The following is a 22,371-nucleotide window of genomic DNA, read 5'->3' on the forward strand; positions in this document are numbered from 1 at the left end:
AGGGTTTTTTGCTATGTTTGCTCACCTGTTGAAGACTTGCTTGGGACCTTTCTTCATTCCCAACTGGCTCATCCAAGATATTTTGCTCGAGAAGATTCTCTTCCCTAGAAAAATTCTCTTTTGATTTTGTGATGGGGGGGAGGGAAGGGGGCGAGGGTAGGCAAAGGTTCTTGTTTCGTATCCCTTTAATCCTCAACTTTATGGAAATCTAGTGTTAATAAACACAAAAGCAGTCCTTTTCAAGCTTTTTCCCCCCAGTAGATTTATTTTTTCAAACAATATCTTACGCAGAATCTCAAGCTATGAAACATACTCACTTTAAAAAACTGAGTTGAAACTCACACAACACAAAATCAACCATTTTAAAGTGAGTAACTGAGTGGCATTTGATACGTTCACAATACTGGTGTCTGTCTCTCTGGATTTACCTATTCTGGACATTTCATGTCAATAGAATCACACAGTATGTGACCTTTTGCGTCTGGCTTCTTTCACTTAACATATTTTCAAGGTTCATCCAAGTTGTAGTGTGTCTCAGAATCTCACTCCTTTTTATGGCTGAATAATATTCCATCGTATGGATAGATCACAATTTGCTTATCCATTGTCTGCCGAAACATACACACTTCTGTTCTATTTGAACTAGAAGTGGGGCACTGAGATCCCCCTCCACGTCCAACGTTCCCCTCCAAGGAGCCCCTGACACTCCTCTGAGCTTGGTAGGACATCTGGTCTCCAAGAAACCTTTGATGAAGTGCTAACTTTTTTCCCTGGAGGGCTGCACCGTGTGGCAGGTGTAAGGAGCTTCTGCAGAATGAATGGAAGTCTCGACCACTACAAAAAATATATGTATATATATTGAAATGGACTGCATTCGTGAGAAAGAGTGGCTAATTGCTAATGACTGGAAACCAGAGAGGAAGGAGGCTGCTGACAGAAGGGTCTTTGGTGGCTGCCTTTCTTCAGTCCCACCTGAGAGCCGCAGGGCCTCCTCCACCCTAGATGGGCAGGTCTGCCTACCAGCGAGCTGGGCAAGCCTGCTGCTTTTTACAACATCACTTGCTGAAACTCAAGCCACGCCTGGGTAAGTACATTCTGCACACGCCACACCATAAACAGGTGCCAGACTGCTGTGTCATCATGTTTCCCCAAGTTTTCTTTGTCTTTCCGTATTATTTACGGCAGAATTTTCCCAGGTGCAAACAGGAAGCCCTTGGAGCATTTTCCTCCTCTCTAGAAAGAAAGGTTTGTCTCCTGCTCTAAAGCATAAGGACAAGCGAGTGACTTATGGCACCCCTGCTCCGGGAGCAGGACGGTCCTTGCTCCCCTAGGTGCGGCCAGTCAGATCACAGGGGCCGGTTTTAGTTTGGATAAGCCTTTTCTGAAAGGAGCCCTGCTAATGTACTAACAGGAAAATCCTCTGCGTGAAAGGCCCTGGCCTCGATGGGCTGGGAAATGCTGATTGCACGTTTGTGTATTCACTGCGGCTCTGCTCTGGCTCTGCCCAGGTATGATGTGCAGCTGATTTGTGTCAGCGTCGTGGGTGGAGACTGGGCTGTGTTCCCAACTCGTTGAGGTGGGTCTGGGCCTCTGCTTAGACCTTGCTCGCTTCTGAATGGTGGAGGAGAAAGTCCAGTTGCTGACACACAGACTTTCCAGGGGCCTCGGCCTCCAAAGTCACAGACCGTCCCTGACTGTAAGTAGATGGCAGAGTCCTACAGAGCGGTACTTCCTCTCCGGTCTTGAGGAAGCCGGAGGAGGGCAGTTCTAAGGGTTACCAGGAGAGAGTTTTCAATGCAGCCAGGCCTTCCCTCTGGGGTTTTGAAATTTACAGTGAGCCAGAAGTAGTTTTAAAAGCCAGTTTAAAAATCTAGTTGAAGTGTTCTGATTCTTAAGAAAATTATTGAATTTTATTTGATGAATGAGTTTCAAAAATTAATGTTACATCGAATCCCATATATTTCCAGCTGCGTGTGGTTCATTCTGGCCGGTACAAGGAAGTTATGATAATGGACGAGGGCACAATGATTGTAACACTCAACATTATTTCCTAATGAGGCAGAATTTTGCAAATGAACAGAAAAAATAAACTGAAGTGATTGATTTTAAATAAATGAAAATTTTTACATTCTGTAAGTGAGTATATGATTCCTTTTTTTTTTTTTTTTGGCCATCTTATAAACAGCAAATGGCAGAAAGGATTGAACAATTGCAACTTTTTGATTAAAGGGTTAGGAGGGAGAGAATTGATCACTACAGTGACTTCACTCATAATTTTCTCAGTTTGGGGGCATTTTAATTAGGCCCGTTCAAAATACTTATATTTTATTTTCCCGTGACTGTTGATTACACGTAGTACATGGTAGCTACTCGCTCAATTTTGGTTGAATGGCTAAGCAAATCAATGGACACATTTTATTTTGAGTTAAGTCCATCACTGAAGTTTTCTGAGGAAATGCTATGATGACAGCCATCCTGCTGGGAAGAAATCTCGAATCAGAAGGCAGGAGACTGAGCTCTGTTTCCAACTCTGGCCTCCCCAAACTGGGTCTTTGGCAAGTCCCTGGCCTTCTCTGCAACCTCAGTTTCCCCACCGGATTACACTGGTAATCTCTAAGGCTCCAGCTCGAAAATTCTGTCATTTATTTTATTTATTTATTTATTTATTGAAGTATAGTTGATTTACAATGTTGTGGTAATTACTGCCGTACAACCAAGTGCTTCAGTTATACATATATATATATATTCTTTTTTAAAATATGCTTTTCCATTACGGTTTATCATAGGATACTGAATATGGTTCCCTGTGCTATACAGCAGGGCCTTGTTGTTTATCCACTCTATATATAATAGCTTATATCTGCTGACCTCATCCGCCCACTCCATCCCTCCCCCAACCCCCTCCCCCTTGGCAACCACCAGTCTGTTCTCTATGTCCATGATTCTGTGTCTGTTTCATAGATGGGTTCATCTGTGGCATATTTTAGGTTCCACATATAAGTGATATCATATGGTATTTGTCTTTTTCTGACTTACTTCACTTAGTATGATAATCTCTAGTTGCATCCATGTTGCTGCACATGGCATTATTTTGTTCTTTTCTATGGCTGAGTAGTACTCCTTTCTGCATATGTATCACATCTTCTTTATCCATTCATCTGTCGATGGACATTTAGGTAGCTTCCATGTCTTGGCTATTGTGAATAGCACTGCAATGAACATAGGGGTGCATGTATCGAAAAGTCTGTTATTTTATTTATTTATTTTATATTTTGGCCACGCTGTGTGGCATGCGGGAATATTAGTTCCCCAACCCGGGATGGAACCTGTGCCCCCTACATTGGAAGCGCAGAGTCTTAACCCCTGGACTGCCAGGGAAGTCCCTGAGAAGTCTGTGGTTTATAAGCTTTCTGTAACTTAGTTTCTCCACCTAGATCAAGTGAACAAAGAGTCCTGATCCTGCTGTGCTATGGGGTCTCGTGGAACTCTGTTGGCGATGTCAGCAGATGTCCTGGGTTTCTCTGTGGGCTGTGTGGGAAACATCCTCATTATGATGACGATTAATAAACAACGTCACTAAGTAAGCCCAATGAAATGACGCTGGGTGTCCAGACAGCAAGCCGCTTTACATCATTATGTATTCCTTGTCTGGCTACAGCTACGCATTTTCCTCAGCAAGAAAAACATGCTGCCTTCATTGAAATATGTGCAGAAGTGAAACTGATTTGATGAAACCAGTGTTTAGAGAAAAAAATATGAAAACCACATGTTTTTGAAGAGCAGTGGATTTCACGCCTCCTAACATTGGACACCCAGCTCTGCTGTCCTCGACAGTGGGCAGCCAGCCACACTCTGGATTTCCAACCCGAACACAATTAGAAACAGAAAACACTCCAACAGCGGTGCTCCTCAAGCTGTCCTTGGCAAACGGGCCCCTTTAGTCACTCCGTTTGTAGGTATACATATACGTGCACGTTGGCGTTAGGTCAGAGGCTCAGCAACAAACTCGTCTTACGGAAGTGTCTGCCAACCCGAGGGAATAAAGGCTGGGAATAAAACACCAGCCTGTACTGCTGGGTGGCACGTCGCAAAGGAAAACCCTTCAAAAGCAATTTTCCATGTTGTGACTGCAGAGATAAACACTTCCCATCATCTGGCTTTTGAGTTTGGGGAAATGAGCAGGTGGAAAAATCCTCAGATCTTCTTCAATTTTACAGATGTATATACCCTTTTGTTTCTTCCAGTCACCACTGATCAAATCCGAAGGGACGCTGGGCACCCTGAATCACCATGGGCAACGAGAACAGCACCTCGGGCAACCAGGTGGGTGTCACGGGGCTTCCCCTTAACCTACACGGGTCTCTTGAGTGACATTGACTAGACTGTTTTTTCAGCATCTCCTCTCTGCCCAGGAAGGAGTGAACTAAAACTCAGATTGTGGCTAGATACATGTGGGCATATTCGTATCCATGTAGGCATTTTTCATTCCATTTTCAGAATTCTCATATTAAGTCTAGCCCTAATTTTATTTTATTTTTTAATTTATTTTAATTTTATTTTTGGCCGTGTTGTGTCTTTGTTGCTGCGCGCAGACTTTCTCTAGTTGCGGCAAGCAGGGGCTACTCTTCGTTGCGGTGCGTTGGCTTCTCATTGTAGTGGCTTCTCTTGTTGCAGAGCACGGGCTCTAGGCGCGTGGGCTTCAGTAGTTGTGGCACACGGGCTCAGTAGTTGTGGCTCACAGGCTTAGTTGCCCTGCGGCATGTGGGATCTTCCTGGACCAGGGCTCGAACCCGTGTCCCCTACATCGGTAGGAGGATTCTTAACCACTGCGCCACCAGGGAAGCCCCCTAATTTTATAAACTATTTTATAAACTATAAACTATATATAAAAACTAGTTTTAATTCTTGTCCTATGCTTTTGAAATTGACATACGAGAGTTTGGCACATTTTTCCTGGATGGTGCCCCCACTCCATCTACTTACCTACATGGATACATACCCCTCCCCCCAAAAAAAGTCACGGGCCTGAAAAAGTGGTTTTAAAAATCTATAAATGTTGAGCAGATTAAATGTGAACTATCATTTCCACGTTAGGTAAGGTTTTCACAATTGAGGAATAGGCTTTGCTTGACTGTGTGTAATACTGGGATATTCAAATAAATTCAAATTTTATAGTTATCCATTTTAAGTTTGAGAGTTGCAATTCAATGCGCTGGTGAACAAAATTAGGGAAACACTTTCCCATTGATCTGAGACACAGTGGAAATTTTGGATTAATGGTATTGAGTTCTTTGAATGAGAAAATTCGACCTAAAGCCAGCCTAAGGCAATTCCTTTTCCCTCTGCTTTTTTCTTCTCCACAATCTTCTTTCCTCCCACAGGAAAACAGGAATCATCAAAAGAAAAGATGGCAAAGTCAGGGCAGACAAGAAACAGTAATTGTGTTAAACAACTGGGTGGGAAAGTGTAGGGAGAGGTGGGAACTGTGGCACACAGAGGTGTCCTGTCCCACTGTCTAAAGGAGGCAGTCACCATCAACACCAGCTGATGGTTGCCAAGTAGAAATGTGGGTCCAGCGTTACAAGACCTTTCCATTTCTTCAAGAGAAGTCAGAAACCCATATTTTTATTTCCAAAACTCTTAAAGTTTTTAAAATTAAACTTTTTATGTTGAGATAATGGTTAGATTGGCATGTTGTTGGAAGAAATAATACAGAGAGATCCCACATACCCTTTACCTAGTTTCCCCCAGGGGAAACATTTTGCAAAACTAGAGTACAAAATCACAACCCACATACTGACATTGACACAGTCAAGATACAGAACATTTCCAGAGACAGTATTCCTTTTGTTGCCCTTACAGCCACACCCACCTCCCTCCCGTGCCCCGTTCCTAACCCCTGGCAATTTCTAATTTGTTCTCTATCGCCATAGAGATGAGATAGAGAGTGTTATACCATGTTATATAAATGCCATCATGCAGTAGGTGACCTTCTGGAATTGGCTTTTCTCACTCAGCATGATTTCCTCGAGATTCATCCAGATTGTTGCACGTGTCAATAGTTCATTCCTTTCTACTGCTGAGTAGTGTTCCCCAGCGTAGATGTACTACAGTTCACTGAACCATTCACTTAGTGAAGGACATCTGGGTTGTTTCCAGTTTGGGGCTATTACAAATAAAACTGTTATGGACATTTGTGTACAGGTTTTTTTGTGAACATAAGTTTTCATTTCTCTGACATAAAGCCCAAGGGTGTAGTTGCTGGATCTTATGGTAGTTGCATGTGTAGTTTTATAAGAACTGCCAGACTGTTTGCTAGAATCCCTGTACCATTTTACATTCCCACCAGCAGTGCATGAGGGATCCAGCTTCTCTGCATCTGGTCATCATTTGGTACTGTCACTATTTGGTGTTGCCATTCTGATGTGTGTTGTGACGTCTCATTATGGTTTTAGTTTGCATTTCCCTGATGACTAATGATGTTGAACATCTTTCACATGCTTATTGCCATCCGTATATTCGCTTTGGTGAAATATCTGTGCGTGTCTTTTGCTCATTTTCTAACTGGATTTTTCTTACTGTTGATCTTGAGAATTTTTATATAGTCTAGATACTAATCCTTTGTCAAATTGTGGTCTGCAAGTATTTTCTCCCTTTGGTAGCTTGTCTTTTCATCCTCTTAACAGGGTCTTTTACAGAAAAGTTTCTACCAGGTACAATATATCAGTTTTTCTTTTTATAGATAGTGCTTTTTGTATCTTCCCTAAGTTGAGAACTCCTACCTGAATACAGACAATAAAGTAGGTTATATTTTCTCTCTATTACCTATACTAAACCACACTGTCCAGAATTGAAGGCCGGTTTATTTAGGATAGATGCACAGAAATCGAATTGGCACATCAAATGGGTGGTAAGTATTTTTGAAAGGCTCTTGCTATATATCTATATCTATATACGAAACGCATTTCAGAAAGGTGATGACAATTTATATGTCTCTCATCAGGATATGAGAGCCCATCTCACTATATCCTTTCAAGCAATGGATATTTTGGTGTCTCAGATCTTTATTGATTAGAAAGGTAAAAATACTTAAAGATTTAAAAACTCTCGCCCTACTATACCTTACGCCCATTTCTCATCTCCTGCCAGCTCCCAGCCCTAGCCTCCCTCCCCAGACCGCCCCTCCCCACTCCTGGAGCAGACAGGAGAGGTTTTCCCGGACCACAATTTTTCACATCTCCAACTTCAGCCAAACATGACCCAGTGGGGCATCACGGGGGTGCCTTTAGGATTCCAGAATCAGAACAAGGTTTGCCTTCCCTGGAGAAACAAATAGAAATGAAGCACAAGTACGTTTGGCTGTAGGACTCAGGGTCCCCCACGGGGCTGAGGCTCCAAACCTGTCTTTCCACGTCTCCCGGATATCTCTGCCTGGATGACCCGCAGTCACCCTGAGCTCTTCAAACCTGAGCTCAACTGATCCTCTCCTTCTGTATTCCCCCTCTTGGGTACCAGGCCCTATCCTACCATTCAAGACAGAAACCTGGGGGTCACCTCTAACTCCACCCATTCCCATTCTCCATATTTAATAAATCACTCTATGATTGATTGATTGATTAATGGACTGGCCATTTAACTTTCCAAATTTCGGTTTAATCAGGACTGTTTTCAATTGTGAGAGACAGAAGCCCATCTCCAATGGCCACAAGCAGAGAAGGGGCTCGTCTGGTTTATAGAATTGAGAAGTCCACGGAGAGGGTTTAGCTGTAGTAAGTTACTGAGTCCAAAGGGTCAAAAGATGACGCTGGAGATCTCTCCTCCCTGGACGTCATTCTGCTTTCCTCCATGATGCCCTAGTCCTTAGAGAGGTGCCCCAGCCCCACAGGCAGCTCCACGCTTCTTCCAGCTAATGGCCCGGCCTCTGATTAGCTCTCTCTAAGGAATCTGATGGGCCCTGACCTGTCATGTGCCCTCTCTTGAATCAATCACTGTGTCCCCAAATGTGGGACACTTTGATTAGCCAGCCTGAGCCACATCCCCATACCTGTAGGGGAAAGGTGGGCCCTGGGTGATGACGGTCCCATCAGCATGGCTTTAGAGCACTTTCTCAAAAGACAAAAATGTAGCACATATCCATGAAGTTTTTTCTTACCGCTTTTTTCCTCCACATCCCCATTGTCACAACCCTATTACCCCACACCTGGCTCACTTGCAGACACCTGCAAACTAGTTTCTCTGCCTCCACCCCCTCCCCCATCCCACCCACGCTCCCAACCCTCTCTCTCAGAAGCTTTTTCTCTGCAAAGATGCACTTGGAGGTGCCTGCAACCTGCCTACAAGTGAACTCTTGGAAGGAAAGGTGCAGGTCTGAATGAACCTCTGTTCACAGATTAAGGACCAGGTGTTGAGAACCAGCCATGTCACTGGTGCAAAGGATGAGAGACAAGCCTGCCGAGTCCAGGTCCTTGCCTCCTTCATACACCCTCGGGCTTCAGGTTCCTCTCCCCCTGTTGTCTGATTTCCCCTGGGTAGCCATGGGGGAGGTAGGAGCACCCCCAGCAGGTTAGGCTCTCGCTCTGGTACTCGGGGGGGATACAGTTCACTGTGGCCTGTCCTAACAGCAAGACACTTTGCTTTCAGCAAGAGGACTCCGGCTTGAATAACATCATCCTTTGGCCTCCAAACCCTGAACCTCTGCAGGTACTGGGAGACGTGCTGTGCGTGGCTTGCTGTCAGCCCCCTTCCTACCTCCTAGATGGTTGCAGGCTTTTGGCGTGTGTGCTGTGTTCGTTTGCATTTTTAGTTTTTCTCCTCTTCCTCCTTCTCCCATCGCCTCCTCCCAGCCACCTCAAATAAGTGATAAAACACAGTAGAAATCTTCAATACATGTTTGGATTTTTAAAACTAACATTTTGGCGTGTCTACCCAAGACCTGGCTCGTTTGATATGCTTTGAGATGCTGAATAAGGCTTATGTGCTCAAGGTAACGCAGCTGCTAATACTTACCTTTCCAAACATTTCTACTTTGATTTCCTTTGTCCTGGACGGAAGCTGAGCATGGGATGGCGCCCCCCCCCCCGCCCCCGCCGTCGCCACCAGTGGGCAAAACTGATCTGTCGTAAGGAAGATTGATTCCCCAAGTGCCACCAGTGTCGTTGTGCATAACACAGCTGGCTGTGAGTCCCCTAGTTTTAGCCCTGCTCAAAGTGTTTGCTGTCGGTTGGACAGGAGGGCAAATTGGGAGCTATGCATCCCTTTCATGGAGATGTTTCCTGGAGACAACGTCAAGGTTGGTGTGTGCTGTGGGTGTGGTCAGGGTGAGGCAATAAAATGTGACTTGCTGTGAAATCCTGGCACACCCAGGAGGAAGAGGAGTGTTAGTCACCCACGATGTGTTCCTCGCCTTAAGGAAAGAGCGGCTCCACCCCAAGGGTGGCTGCCAGAAGGTCTGCTTGGTGCTGTTGATGAAAATACTCAAAACAATCAATAATAAGAATAGAAAAGAGTTTTATTTGAGCCAAACTGAGGACTATAGCCCAGAAGCCAGCTTCTCAGATTACTCTGAGAAAGTACTCCGGAGAGTTTTCAGCAGAGGAATGATATGAACTGAGAGGGTTGTGATTGCTTTGTTGAGAACAGTCTTTAGGGGGCAGAGGGCAGAGGCAGAGGAGGGACATTAGTTAAGATGCTATTTAGAAGTCAAAAGATAGATGATTATGGCTTGGAATGAGGTGGCAGGGAAGGGGGTTACTGGACTGGGGATATATTTTGAAGGCAGAGAGAAGAGGCTTAATGATGGATTGAATTTGGTGGTAGGGAAAAGAGCAGACTCAAGAATGAACCCTAGGTGTTGGGCCTGAGCCACTGAGTAGATGGGAATGTCATTTCCTGAGATGGGGAGGATTGGAGGAGGGGAAAATTTAGGGGGAAGGGAGAGAATCAAAGGTTCTGGTTTGGTCATAAAATCTGAATGCCTATTGGGAGCTGCAATGAAGAGATCTAATAGGTATTTAGATACACAACAGATGGGACTTGAGATGTATATTTGAGTCATCAGCACAGGTATTTAAACCCACGTGACTGGATGAGACCACCTGGGAGAGAGTAAGAGAGTTGGAAAAGGGGACCCAGTTCTAATTCCTGAGATGCTCCAACATTTAGACATAAGCCCAGGGGGAAGTGTGGGAAAATCTTTGAAGAAGTTGGAGATGGCTGAAGACAAGGGAAAATGAGGGACCTAAGAGATCATGAGAGTATCAAGAAACAGAGAGTGTACAGTGGCATCAGATGCTCCTGGGCTATAAGGAGCAGACACCTGTCCACCGATTTGACAATATGGCAGCCTTTGGTGACCAGGAAAACTTCATATTTCCCTGCAGGCCCCTGACAAGCACAGTTGCAGTGGAATAACAGTGACACGGGTTGCATGGGGAAGGAATGATGAGGGAAATGGAGATAAGGAAGTAGAGAGAGGTGTGTACATCATCCAAGAAGTTTTCCTAAGAAAGGGAGCAGAATATTGGGACAGCAGCTAGTGGAGAGAGTTGCATGGAAGCTTTAATTAAAGACTGAAGATACTAGATGCCTGCATGGTGAGGGGCTTGAGGGAGAGAGGCAGGGAATCATTGGAAGACGGATGAGAGAAGGGTCAACTGAAGGAAGGCTGACCTTGAACGTTTGCGAGGGAATGGGATTGGAGCAGAAGTGGGCTTAGAGGAGAGACATTTCCACCACTGTGGACTGGGGGAGGGAAGACAGAAGCTGATACCCCTCAGAATCGAGGGGGGGAGGGGGAGGAGCTGAGGGAGCTCTCTTCCCATGGCTGATAAGGGTGCAGAGAAAGGGGTGCATGTGTGCGGGGGTGGAAATGAGGTCAGATGAGGAAGGGGGTGTCCTAAGCATGGAAGTTGGGGGATAACAGGTACTTGGGGAGACTGGGCCCTGAAGCCAGGGTACGAGGCATGGTAGGACCTCCCGTCATAGTCTCTTGGCAGTGGGCCAGCAAATTAGCTTTAATGATTTTTGCTTTTGAAATTTTTTGGCAGCAACGGATTTGTCGAATTAATTAATGACCAATTTTACCTTAAGAAGTCAAGTTTACTAACATCACAATAGTCCTATATCTGGATCCTGCTGACAAGTCACAGTTATTTCTACTTTCATCAGCGCAAACTCTATTTAAACTCTGAAATGTAGTGGCGTGGCCTTGGTTTCTTGTCTGTATTGCCAAGGGAAGAGGAGTCATTGAGGGGGAAATTCACACACGCAGGCTGGACCAACTCCATCCATTTATTGAAGGTTCCTTAGCGACTGAGGCCTTTTGACCTCAGACCCACCCCCTCGTGGATGCCTGTTGCTGCATGCTGGGTCCTACTTGTTACTCCTGCTGCTTCCCTCCACTGACTGACTCACGGAGGTCTCCTGGCCGGCAGGCTTCTCTCAGGGAGCACAGAGCAGCCTCAGTTACTAGAATGCACAGCAGTGACTCACAGCCAAACCCCAGGCCTTTCCTTCCTGCTGATTTCTCTTCCTCAAGGCATCATATATGTTGGCTGCAAATGAGAAGAAAGTCTTATGTGTAACCAAGGCTGTGGAGGGTGACTGGCTTGGGCATGGGAGGGCACAGTCCAGTGAGAGGTCAGTAGACGAGCACTGAGCCAAGGGGAGCCTGAACTGTCTCTGGGAGTGTCAGGGTCCTAGCTTGTGTGCCCTCTTTGGAACAGAGGTGGAGGTGACATAGTAATGAGAGGTTTCATGAGCCCTTTCTGGGGTTTCATGCATCGTGACTTGCATGGATTTATGGTGAAATAAGGGACGTGTCAGCCCACATCCCCATCCTGAAAGTGGGCATGACAGTGGTTCAGTGTTCTTGCCTGAGTGCTCGGTTCTGGGTAGCCGTCCAGAGGGCACCTGAGCTCTGAGCACATGGATTCCAGAGCACAAGGGCAACACCCATCCTTCGGTGGCCGCTTTACCACCTCTGAACTTCCCCTCGGCCATTGGGTTGTCATGATACCTGTTTACGGCTCTGACAGTGTGGAGAGGGAAAGAAAGACAGTCAATCCTATTACTATAATGGCCTGACTTTAAAATACATGATCATTAAAAAAGACTCTTTTAAAGCAATTCCATTGTCTTGACGTTTCTGTAGTTTGAGTCCCGGGGTCGGGGGGGAAGGATTTTCAACTATTGAAAGTGTGGTCAATGCTGTGAAGCAAGAAGACAGACGCAAAGACACCTGACGTGGCACTGGGTGTCCGAGAAGGCGCTTTGGGGGAGCTGAAGGACGAGCAGGAAACCAGAGGGAGATCAGGACAACTGAGAGCAGGTCACTGGGTGCGGCGCCCCCTGCAGCTCGGACCTCATCAGGGCAGGTCTTTCTGGTTCCGGCTCAGTGTTGAGAAAGCTTGGCCTGAGGTTCGTTCCTGAAGGCGACCTCAGCGTTGTGGTTTCAGCCTGTGGACTTCTCTGACATCCAAGGGACAGAGGACCAGGAGGACAGGAGAATCTGTTCTGAGTGAGCCGTCCCTGGGCATGTTTCTGCAGGCTGAGGTCTGTAGAAAACCTTAGGCACTGTGTGATTTCATTTTGCTTCTAGATAAACGTCCCCTAAATATGTGCATAGGTTGTGTAAATCTACAGATGCTTGGGGTCCCACGTTCAGCTTGGCGGTAGTTTCTCTATTTCCTGAGGAACCCAAGGAACTCAGCATTACGACAGCCTCAGACCAGTGCCGGCAGAAACAGCATCCTCTAGTATTCTACAGGCACCTGGGATGGTAGGTGGGCACCTACCATCATAGGTGGCACCTACCACCTACCTGGGATGGTAGGTGGGCACCTGGGATGATTTAACTGTATTTAATGAGAAAGAAATTGAACAAAGACAATTAAACAGCATGAACTCAATGCTGATGACAGTGGGGAGAGCTCTTTTATTATGACGTCTGATGGCGCAGCCCGGAGGGTTGATGCTAATTTTCGCTGGAGTGATTATTGAAGTTTGTGAACTGTCTGGCTCCACGTCTGGCCAGACGCATCTTCTGAAGAATCTGATTAACTATGTTAGCTTTAAGCTGAGATGGGCACTGGGGCTCTTGGTTAAGGAGTTTTGAATCGGTTTCTTCTCTATCATCATAATAACTAGAATACGTGGGTGTCCACTGTGATCTAGCCTCGTGTTTTGTGCTTCACATGTATTATTTTATTTAACCTTCAAATCAACCTTGTAAATATGATCCCCCATTCTCCAGATATGAGACTAGAAGGCTTATGTCTGAATAAACACTAAAGCTTGGCTTTGAACCCACTACACCTAGCTTCCTGCACCCTTATTCTTTTTCCTTTTTTTAACATCTTTATTGGAGTATAATTGCTTTGCAATGTTGTGTTAGTTTCTGCTGTATAACAAAGTGAATCAGCTATATGTATACCTATATCCCCATATCCCCTCCCTCTTCCTGCGCCCTTATTCTTGAATCAAGCCTCATGCTGCTTTAGCATGAAAATGAATAGTTGTAGAAAAATTCTACAGGAGCAAAAAATAAGGTTTATATCTGCATTTCAAGAGCAATCAAGTAAAAGAAATCACAGGATGTTACAGGCCGTCCTGACAACCTGTACTCTTTGAATAGAGACTCTGTTCCATTTGGACAGTTTTTTGCCATATTGACAAATTGCTTTAATCGCCCACTGAGGCAGGCAGGCCAGGGGTTGGGGTCCCCATTTTATAGACAAAGAAATAGGCTCCAGGGAATTCCCTGGCGGTCCAGTGGTTGGTACTTGGCGCTTTCACGGCTGTGGTCTGGGTTCAATCCCTGGTCAGGGAACTGAGATCCCGCAAGCTACGAGGCGCGGCCAAAAGAAAACAAAAACAAAAAGAAGAAAGAAAAAATAAATAAGTAGGCTCCAAAAGGTGAAATGATTTGGGTTTTCTGAACTTATCCAGCCCTCTTTAAACCATATTGCTTCTAAAATATTAAATACATACAGGATGTTAATATTAAGAGTGGTTTTGAAGTCTCAGAGGTTTTCCTTTCCCCACAAACTCCAGACGTCAGAACATGTCAACTCTGGCACCTCTGAGGTTCCTGGGTCCTTTGAGGGTAATTCCTACCACTTTCAATGCCGATGCTTTTGAGGAAGGGAAGGTAGATATCATTTATTGATGTTATCTCTCATTCATTCACTAAACTCTAAGTTCCATGAGGGTAGGAACCATGACTCTTTTATTCTAATTAAACCTTTTATTTGGGAATATTTTCAGATTTACAGAAAAGTTGCAAAGATAGTCCAGAGAATTCCCCTACTCCTCCCCCAGCTTCCCCTAAAGTTAGTATCTTATACCATGTCTTTTAAAATCTTCTGTGTCAACCTAAAGCCTAGACCAAGCCCTTCCTGAACATGAGGCAGCATCACCCAAACCCCAGTGCAAACTCAGTTCTCTTATTTTCTCCATCTTCTAAAGGAAGAGTGGGGCTTCAAACCCAGCTCTCACTGACTCCAAAGCTTGTTCATTTTTCCTACCACGTCATACCACGTTACGTGAGAAACCGTTCCATTTGGGGAAGCCTAAAATTCCATCTTGGAGCCCCCCCCTTCTTGGCCTGACAAAGCGCCTGTGAGGAGAGCTCGGGAGGTGAAGAAATGTTTGGGATGATCTAGCAGAACTGGCCTAAGCATTTGCCTTCCCTTGGCAGGGAGGGTGGGCAGCCCACTGGCCCGAGCACAGAGCATGTGTTCGTCCTCCATGTTTGGCAGCCTGGTAGTTGTTTCTGAAATCTGACTCCTAATGCCATGGGGATGACCTTTGGTCTACTTCCCATCATTCACCTGCAGTCACACTGCTCCCAAGGAGCTCATTCCAAGAGTGGGCGACTTGGCAAGACACTCTGGGCCTGATCTAACCATGTTCATTAAATCTCTTTATTGGCATGACCGTAAGCAGTGGTCTAGAGAGGTGGGGCACATTTAAGAGGTAAGGTCTGGGGAATTTTTCTTTTTTAATGAGGAAACACTTTAGCTCTTGATAAAGTGTATTTTCCAGGACTGGAAAGTTGCTGCAACTGTTTGAAAATTGCTTTAAAATAAACCCAGAGCGCTGGAGTATTCCTGAGCCAAAGAAAGACTGTTTGTTTACTCAAGCAGTGGCAGCAAAGGAAAGATTTGAAGAAGCGGTTTGAAAAGTCAGTTTGTCACGTGGAGGACTGCCGATTTTTTTTTCCAGGCTGCTATTTAGCAGTGTAAGGGGTAACTTTAGAAATGTACGCTATTTGTAGTGACACCTGTTGACACAGCAGACCCCTTGGGATCCTGTAAACAACAGGGCTTAGTACTGTTGCTAGGATGGGGAAACTGGACAGGGGTTGGCGGGGGTGGGGGGGGGGGGTGGGGGGGGGGGGGGTAGGGGGTGGGGTGGGGGGTGGGGAGGGGGGCGTGGGGTGGGGGTGGGGGTGGGGGTGGACTCAAAGACACTGTAGGAAATGAGGCAGAAGCAAGAGCTCTAAGGACTGAGTGTGCTTCTCTCGATTTGCAGAAGTGGCTACCAGACTAAACGGGAATAATCTACTTTTCATACATTCAACAAGTATTTCTAGAATGCCTGTCTGTGCCAGGGCTATTCTAGGCATTGACTCTAGGCCTCTGTATCACATTGTTCATAAACGTCCAGTTCTTTTAGCAGGAAGATGGCAGGAATCACAGGCAACTATTTCCACTGCTTTGTGAGGCAGCATAAAGTAGGGAGGGGTCAAGGGCACAGATTCTAGAGCCAAACCATCTGGGTCCAAGTCCTGGCTTCACCACTTCCAAGCTGTGTGATTTCGGGCAAGTGGCTTAACCTCTCTGTGCTGTGATCTTATCAGTAAAATAGGATTGTTGTAAGAATTGAAGGAGTTTAGAAATATGTTAAACACTTAAATGAATAGTACAGATTTCCCCAGCTACCTGCTATCTGAAAGTAGAGCATTCTTAGGAAACCTTTTGTAAGCTGAAATGGCTTAAAGCAAAGAAGCGATTACCTTAGGACATTTCTTGCTAATGGATGCACAGAATAAATTGAATAAAGCACAGACGCTCACAGGCACATTTCAAAGCTATGGCGACTTGATGCTGTGATGCTGAGTGTGGTTCCCGGGGAAGGAGCTTGGCGGGGCCCCTCTTGCTGCTGCTGGGGGTTCTCGTTGCCTCCATACCGGCTTTGCTGCAAAACAAACACTGAATGCTGTTTTTGCTTTTTGCCTCTTTTCATAAAAGCAAAAATCCTCTTGGGATCTCTTTTGGTTAACAAAAACAGGTACAGGTCTTTTGTAACAAAAAAATTACATAAAGCAAACATGAAAAGCAGCGGTTACCTGTACGTGGCACATAGAAAGTGTTTACAGTGATAAGTTTGCTACTATTGTTATACCAGAAAATGTGCTATGTAGGCGTTGGCTGTCATTATTACTGTGCAAAGAGTATTGGACTTCAAGGCCGGAGACCTGGCCAAGCCACTTAACCTTCTGTTTCTCATCTGAAAAAATGGAAAGCATTATTTTACCTGCCTGTCTAGCACACAGGGATTTTGTAAGACTCAGAGGATGTGAAATAACTTTGCAAAGTGCGGCGTGCCATTCCCATGGGTAGTGCTATTGCCTTTATTTTGACTCCATCCAGGGATGTTTTTGCTGGAGAGAACTGCAGATTAGCTCTTTATTAGAAGGAGAGGTGGCCCTGAAAAGTGAGAAAGGTCTATCCTATTTCGTTCTTCAAAGACAAATCTGAGCCCTTGTTATACTTCCTTTGCCTGAGGAAGTTCAGCACGTGGTTCCCTCCCCCCTTTAGTCAGAGCAAAGAGCTGCCCCCCATTCCATCTGTTGTTTGCATCTGTCTGAGCTGTTAGACATGTCAGTGTGTTTCCAGAATTTCTTCACCTTGATCGTGGAATAAAGAGCAGGAGATTTATCTGTTAAATTATTTGCAGATAACGGGGTGATTGAAAGGGAAGCCTGGCTGCGGAAGGTATTTGGAGCTGAGGCCTGCATGACAGTTAGACAAGTAGGAATTGGGTTACAATTTTAAAAATTCAGGACCCTGATATGAAAATGTCACTCACTCTGTGCTGTGATTCTGGAGTTATCAAAGTAAAAATTGTAAACCATGAACCCCAAGGTAGTAATATTGTACAGATAAAGAACCTTCCTCAGAAGAGTCAGGAACACTTGGAGTTTGAATTTACCGTGATTTGAAGTTTGTACTGTCTTGATACTGCCCTAGAGGATAATTGCTGTCCTGGAGTCATAGATCAGGAGACTGAGGCCCACAGGACAGGGCAGCGGCGCTCGTTACAGGGAAGGGTTCAGCCAGCATGGAGATCAAGCCAGCCTGGGGTCCGCAGGCCCCCCTTAGGTGAGGAGTCAACCCCAGTTGTTTGCCTCCATTGAAGGCATAGAATAGAGATGCCTTTCCTTGGCTTTGGGCTCAGAGAGAATTAGGTCCATCCAGACTCCACTGCTGTGTGATCTTGGCCAAATACTTAACCTCTCAAAGCCTCTGTTCTAAAACAGGGACACAAACAGCATCTTCTTCATCAGGTTGTGGTGAAGATTGAACAGAAGGCTTCTGGCCTAGCGCCTGGTACATGCTCAGTAAACAGATGCTACTATTATTGTTGTGTTATTATTTTCCCCCCATTCTGTCTCAGCAAAAGTGAATGAAGATTTTTCTAATTGTGGTATTCCTGTTAGCACTGGAATATATGGGTCCCTGAGAGCTGAAGCATCTTTTATATCTTCCCTCTGGACACAGCTGGGTGAACACAAACAGTCAGCTGTTCAGAGAAATGCACCAGGTGGGAAGCATCTCATCTCGGCTTTTCTCTACCTGCTGGCTCGGCTCTCCTGCTACAGGCTGCCGGCCTCCACAATGGCTAGGGACAGACTGCCGGTAACCCTTGCATTCCATATTCTACAGAACCAGCCACCAGATTTCCGTCCCTCTTGTTCTTTGGGAGTCCTGAGGAAGGGCCTGTTCTTAATTTGAGTCTTGTGTGCATCCCGATAAGCAGGGGTGTGGAGCAGTAGGCTGGCGTTTCCGTGAGAACCTCAGGGACGGAGGGTATGCGTGGAACAGGTCTCTAGAAGAAGGCAGATCTGGCCCCAAAGAAAGATGTGTGTGTTGTTTCAGGGAGAGGGGTTCAGGAACACTGCTGGGAAGACAAATAAAAGACAACCGCGGGGCTTCCCTGGTGGCGCAGTGGTTGGGAGTCCGCCTGCAGATGCAGGGGACACGGGTTGGTGCCCTGGTCCGGGGGGATCCCACATGCCGCGAAGCGGCTGGGCCCGTGAGCCATGGCCGCTGAGCCTGCGCGTCCAGAGCCTGTGCTCCGCAACTGAAGAGGCCACAGCAGTGAGAGGCCCACGTACCGCAAAAAAAAAAAAAAAAAAAAAGACAACCACTGCTTTGGGGAATACTTCTGGGGGTTCCTAAAAGTCCTTTCCCCATTTCTGATATTTGTATCTGACTTAAATGAGCACAATTTAAATTGAGTTTTAAAAAATCTCATCTCTTTCTGTCCTGTGATTTGAAGTTTTGACTGTGCTCTAAATGTTTGCATCTTGATTTTAAAAATCAACTGAACAGCAGACAAGCTTATTGCGGGGGTTTAAGAAAAGACGACCAACTCTCAGAATGGTCAGGACCTCAGTGAGGGGCCCTAAGGTTCCCAGGTCCCTCATTTTCTTCCTTCAGTTTTTTTTTTTTTTTTTCAGGTTTCCAGCTGAATTCTGGTGTGCAAAACCATGAGGCAGGGGAAGGAAGTGTGTTTTCATCTGGGCAGTGCCCCAGACGAGACACTTTAAGATCTCAGATTCAATATCCCACTTTCTCCAGGGAGCAGACGACCCCCAAAGTATAATGTGTTTCCTAGTCTCAGTTTCTTACTAAAACAGTTAACCTACTCAGCTGGAAATCTCTGGTTTACTGTGTTTCTCCTCCATTGGGTGGGAACAGGGGCCACGGTCGCTTTGCCCACCGTGTATCCCCAAAGCCTTGCTCAGCGCCTGGCACAGAGTTGGTGCTCAGATGGGCGGTAAAGCAAACCAGAAACCTGGCCCTTGGAATGTTGTGGTCAGTGGACCATTGATAAAGTCTCTGTGTTTTCAAAGACTCTTGTTTGATTTCCTTTCCAATTTCTCTTTCTTGTCCCTCAGAGGACTTCTTTGGCTCGGAGTCCAGGATCCGTGGAACGGCCTGGGAATGGTCAGAGTGCAGAAACGAAGCCGGAGGAGAAGCCTAGAAGCAATGACCGCAGAGATCTGCCCAGGTAGGACCAGGTCTGGAGGACTGACCCAGCCCAAGGCATGGCCAGCTCGCTGCCTGTTCAGAGTTTGTTTTGCTCTATTTACTTTGAAAAATTTACCCCAAAATCCATGATGTGGTCCTTGGTGGTGAGGTGCTCCAGGCTGTGGTTCCTAGACCTCTTTGTGATTGCCTAGATGCATGATGGGAAAAGTAATGTTTTCCTGCCCAGGGATGAAATTAGTAATGATAGGCTTCCATTCCACAGCACGCCAGGTCTTTTATCCTCATTGTCAGAATTTACAATAAACAAGATCAAGGCCGCCAAGGGGCTTAACAGGGGTGACTAATCTGTGGCAAAGTTGGGGTCGTATTCTAGCACGGAAGCCGAGGTGGGCGCCGGAGGATGAGACAGAGGATTCAAAGAACAATCGCTGAGTCTCAGGGAGACTGTGCATGAATTTCAGAAATCAACAAGGCCACACCGCCACAGTGGAACGTGGCCAGTGCAGGTGCGGCCCACTGGTCAGTAGTCCCTCGTTTCGACCCGCAGTCAGGTCCTGATTTCCCCGCTAGGGCTACTGGGAAGGAATCCAATCGACTCTCCCCACGTAGTGTTCAGCAGCCACAGTTTTGGGGTCAGTCACAAGCAGAGGGTGAGCAGAGGTGAACATTCTGTCCCCAGAACGGACACTGGTCAGGAACACTGGTGTCAATTAATAATTGCCTGTGGGTTCAGCACATGATCTGGTCAGAAAAACCCTCCTGAACAAATAAATTGAAGCCCAGCGTCTGGGAGGCTGTAGTTACAGGCCTTAAAGGAACAAATGAACAAAAGCTTCAAGGAGCAAAAATGCAAAATTGAGTGGTACACACCCCGCCCCCCAAAACCCCCATCATTGACTTCAGGTCTCAAACGCTTTGCAATCACTTTTCACGTCAAGAGTTTAAGCAGTATTTTTTGCTTTGAGGGTCATGGGTGAGTAAGAGCGGCCCCTGGTGGCAGGAATTTCCACGCCGGCTGGTGTCATTTTCTGGAGGGGGTCTTCAGTTAATGCGGTTTCCAGAGGAGAGGCTCTTTGAACCTCTTGGCATGAACACTGGATTTCTTTAGGGCAATGCTGATCCTGCGGGGCAGAGGATTCTTTTTTGTGGAGAGAGGCACAGACTATGCCTTGAATGGCACCTTTGATCTCAATTCTTTGTAAAATGGGAGCTTCCTTTCCCTCCCAGAACCCCATGGCTGCTCCACCTTCATGAACTTTTCTATCAGGGTAGCAGGACAAAGGGTTTAATATTTGGCTCTAACTAGACTGGATGACAGTCTAAACTGGCTCCCGGTGATATGAATCTAATGATCTGGAATCCTACACAAGCGAAGTCACTGCTGGCTGAGACCCAAGGTCCAGCTCTTCCATCCCCATCCTTGTGAGGTTCTGGGATTCCTGGACAGGTTTGGGAATTACTTGGGGCCGGTGTCCCAGCTGGCCTGGGGAGTAACAGCAGATCAAAATTCTTTCATTTCTTGTTCCTCAGCTTAAATCAATTATCTTTCCCTTGAAGAAGAATTGTCTCTCATTGGCAGGCAAATTGCACATGAGGTGCCTTCTAAGAGCAAGTTCAAAAAAGCAACTTCCTGTTCACAGTTAAAAACATGATTCTCCTCCGTAAATGTGCCCATGTCTGTTGTGCAAGGCCCTGCACTAACTAACTCAGAAACTAGCAAGAGGAGGCCAGGGAGTCAGGATGTTTACAGGAAGAGAGAGCGAGCATGGGGTCCCCTGTGTGCTATTTCAGTGGGGCACGCCACTCTTGACATCCACAACAATGATAGCATTTGACTAGGATTTGACGTTTATTTTGCAGACGGGCACTAGAAACTATGCCAAATGCTCTATGCCTGCAAAATAAAATTTTATTTTCTTTAAATCAATTCATTTCTGATTCTGAGTCCTTACTTGGCCAGGCTGGCGGGAATGCCCATGTCAGCCCTCCTTGGGAACCCCTCTCCTGACCTGGTGTATCGAGGCCATCATCTGTCCCCTCCTCACTCCATCACCACTGAGATGTCCACGTCTCAGGCCACACTGTCTCTCCGGCCCTATGACTGTGCTGCTTTCACGATACACTTGGCACATGGGGTCTTTGGTGAGGCTGGGAGCCCATGGTCATTCCCTTCAGTCCTCTGGGATCATCTCCCCCGTGAGCTTGAGCACGCGCTCAGGAAGCAGGGAGGGAGTCCCGGACGTTCCCTACTTCCTAGGACCCTTCCATGCTCTCTCCTCATCATCCTAAAATGCACTTGTGGTCTCCTTTTGCCTCAACGGATAGCTAGCATTTTCTCTTCAAAGGACGTACTACAGATCTTTACAAAAGATGGAAAGGCCCATTGCCCTCAAACTGTTTCTGTTTTCTACTTGGAAAAGCTCCAGAGAGAGAACACAGAAAGGCCTGCAGTGGGCTTGCTGGACCGGGAGGCAAGGGAAGAATATAAGGAGAAAGGCACGTGTTAATACTGCCAAAGATTGTCCCTCTGCGCAGGTGTGATCTCTACTCTCCAGAGGAGGAAACCGAGGCTTGGAGCACTATGCCATCAAAGCCCTAGTGGGAAAAAGTCCATCGTTTCCCCCTGGAAGCTCCTCTTCCCTCTGAATACACAAGAACAGGCTTCATACATCCCCAAAAAGGTTAGCTCTTCATCCAGTAGGGAGTCCCCTCAGTTTAGCTGCTTTGCTTTCCAGTTGCCACACGGTGTCGCTGTTGTAACTTAGCCCTGCATTGGCCAAACCCGTGCAGAGGCTGAGCAGTGCCTCCCAGGTGCCCCGCCTTCCCGGTGCCCCACCCTGCGTAAGTCCCTGGGCTCCTGCGAGAGTATCACCCCGCCCTCCTCTGACAAGCTTCGCCCGAGTTTGCACCTCTCACTGCTCAGCGATGTCCACCCTCGAGCACAGCTGCCCTGGAAACTTGCGACTGGACTGGTTCCAGCTCCACTGTCCAGTCTCCCGGAGCCTTTCCCTCCTTGGATACCAACAGCCCTTGCCTTTTTTTTTTTTTTTAATAGATCTTTATTGGAGTATAATTGCTTCACAATACT

At 46.3% G+C, this 22,371-nt stretch overlaps 1 protein-coding gene across 16 annotated transcripts in view; it reads left to right on the forward strand.

The window, feature by feature from the left end:
* The first annotated feature begins 1,275 nt into the window (after positions 1 to 1,275).
* The window catches only part of TACC2 (transforming acidic coiled-coil containing protein 2), a 184,500-nt gene continuing 163,404 nt past the window's right edge, over positions 1,276 to 22,371 (forward strand). For 8 of the 16 annotated variants that reach the window (XM_027112816.1, XM_027112822.1, XM_027112819.1 and 5 more), the window contains exons 1-3: positions 1,531 to 1,696; positions 4,245 to 4,323; positions 19,190 to 19,302. In XM_027112816.1, coding sequence (XP_026968617.1) covers positions 4,291 to 4,323; positions 19,190 to 19,302 — 146 coding nt within the window. In that variant the 5' untranslated portion in view covers positions 1,531 to 1,696; positions 4,245 to 4,290. The other 8 variants (XM_027112824.1, XM_027112825.1, XM_027112826.1 and 5 more) reach the window with 5 other exon arrangements.

The sequence above is a fragment of the Aethalodelphis obliquidens genome, unplaced genomic scaffold (genome assembly GCF_003676395.1).
Source record: "Aethalodelphis obliquidens isolate GAN/ISIS:26980383/991018 unplaced genomic scaffold, ASM367639v1 scaffold11, whole genome shotgun sequence".
NCBI classification, from domain to species: domain Eukaryota; kingdom Metazoa; phylum Chordata; class Mammalia; order Artiodactyla; family Delphinidae; genus Aethalodelphis; species Aethalodelphis obliquidens.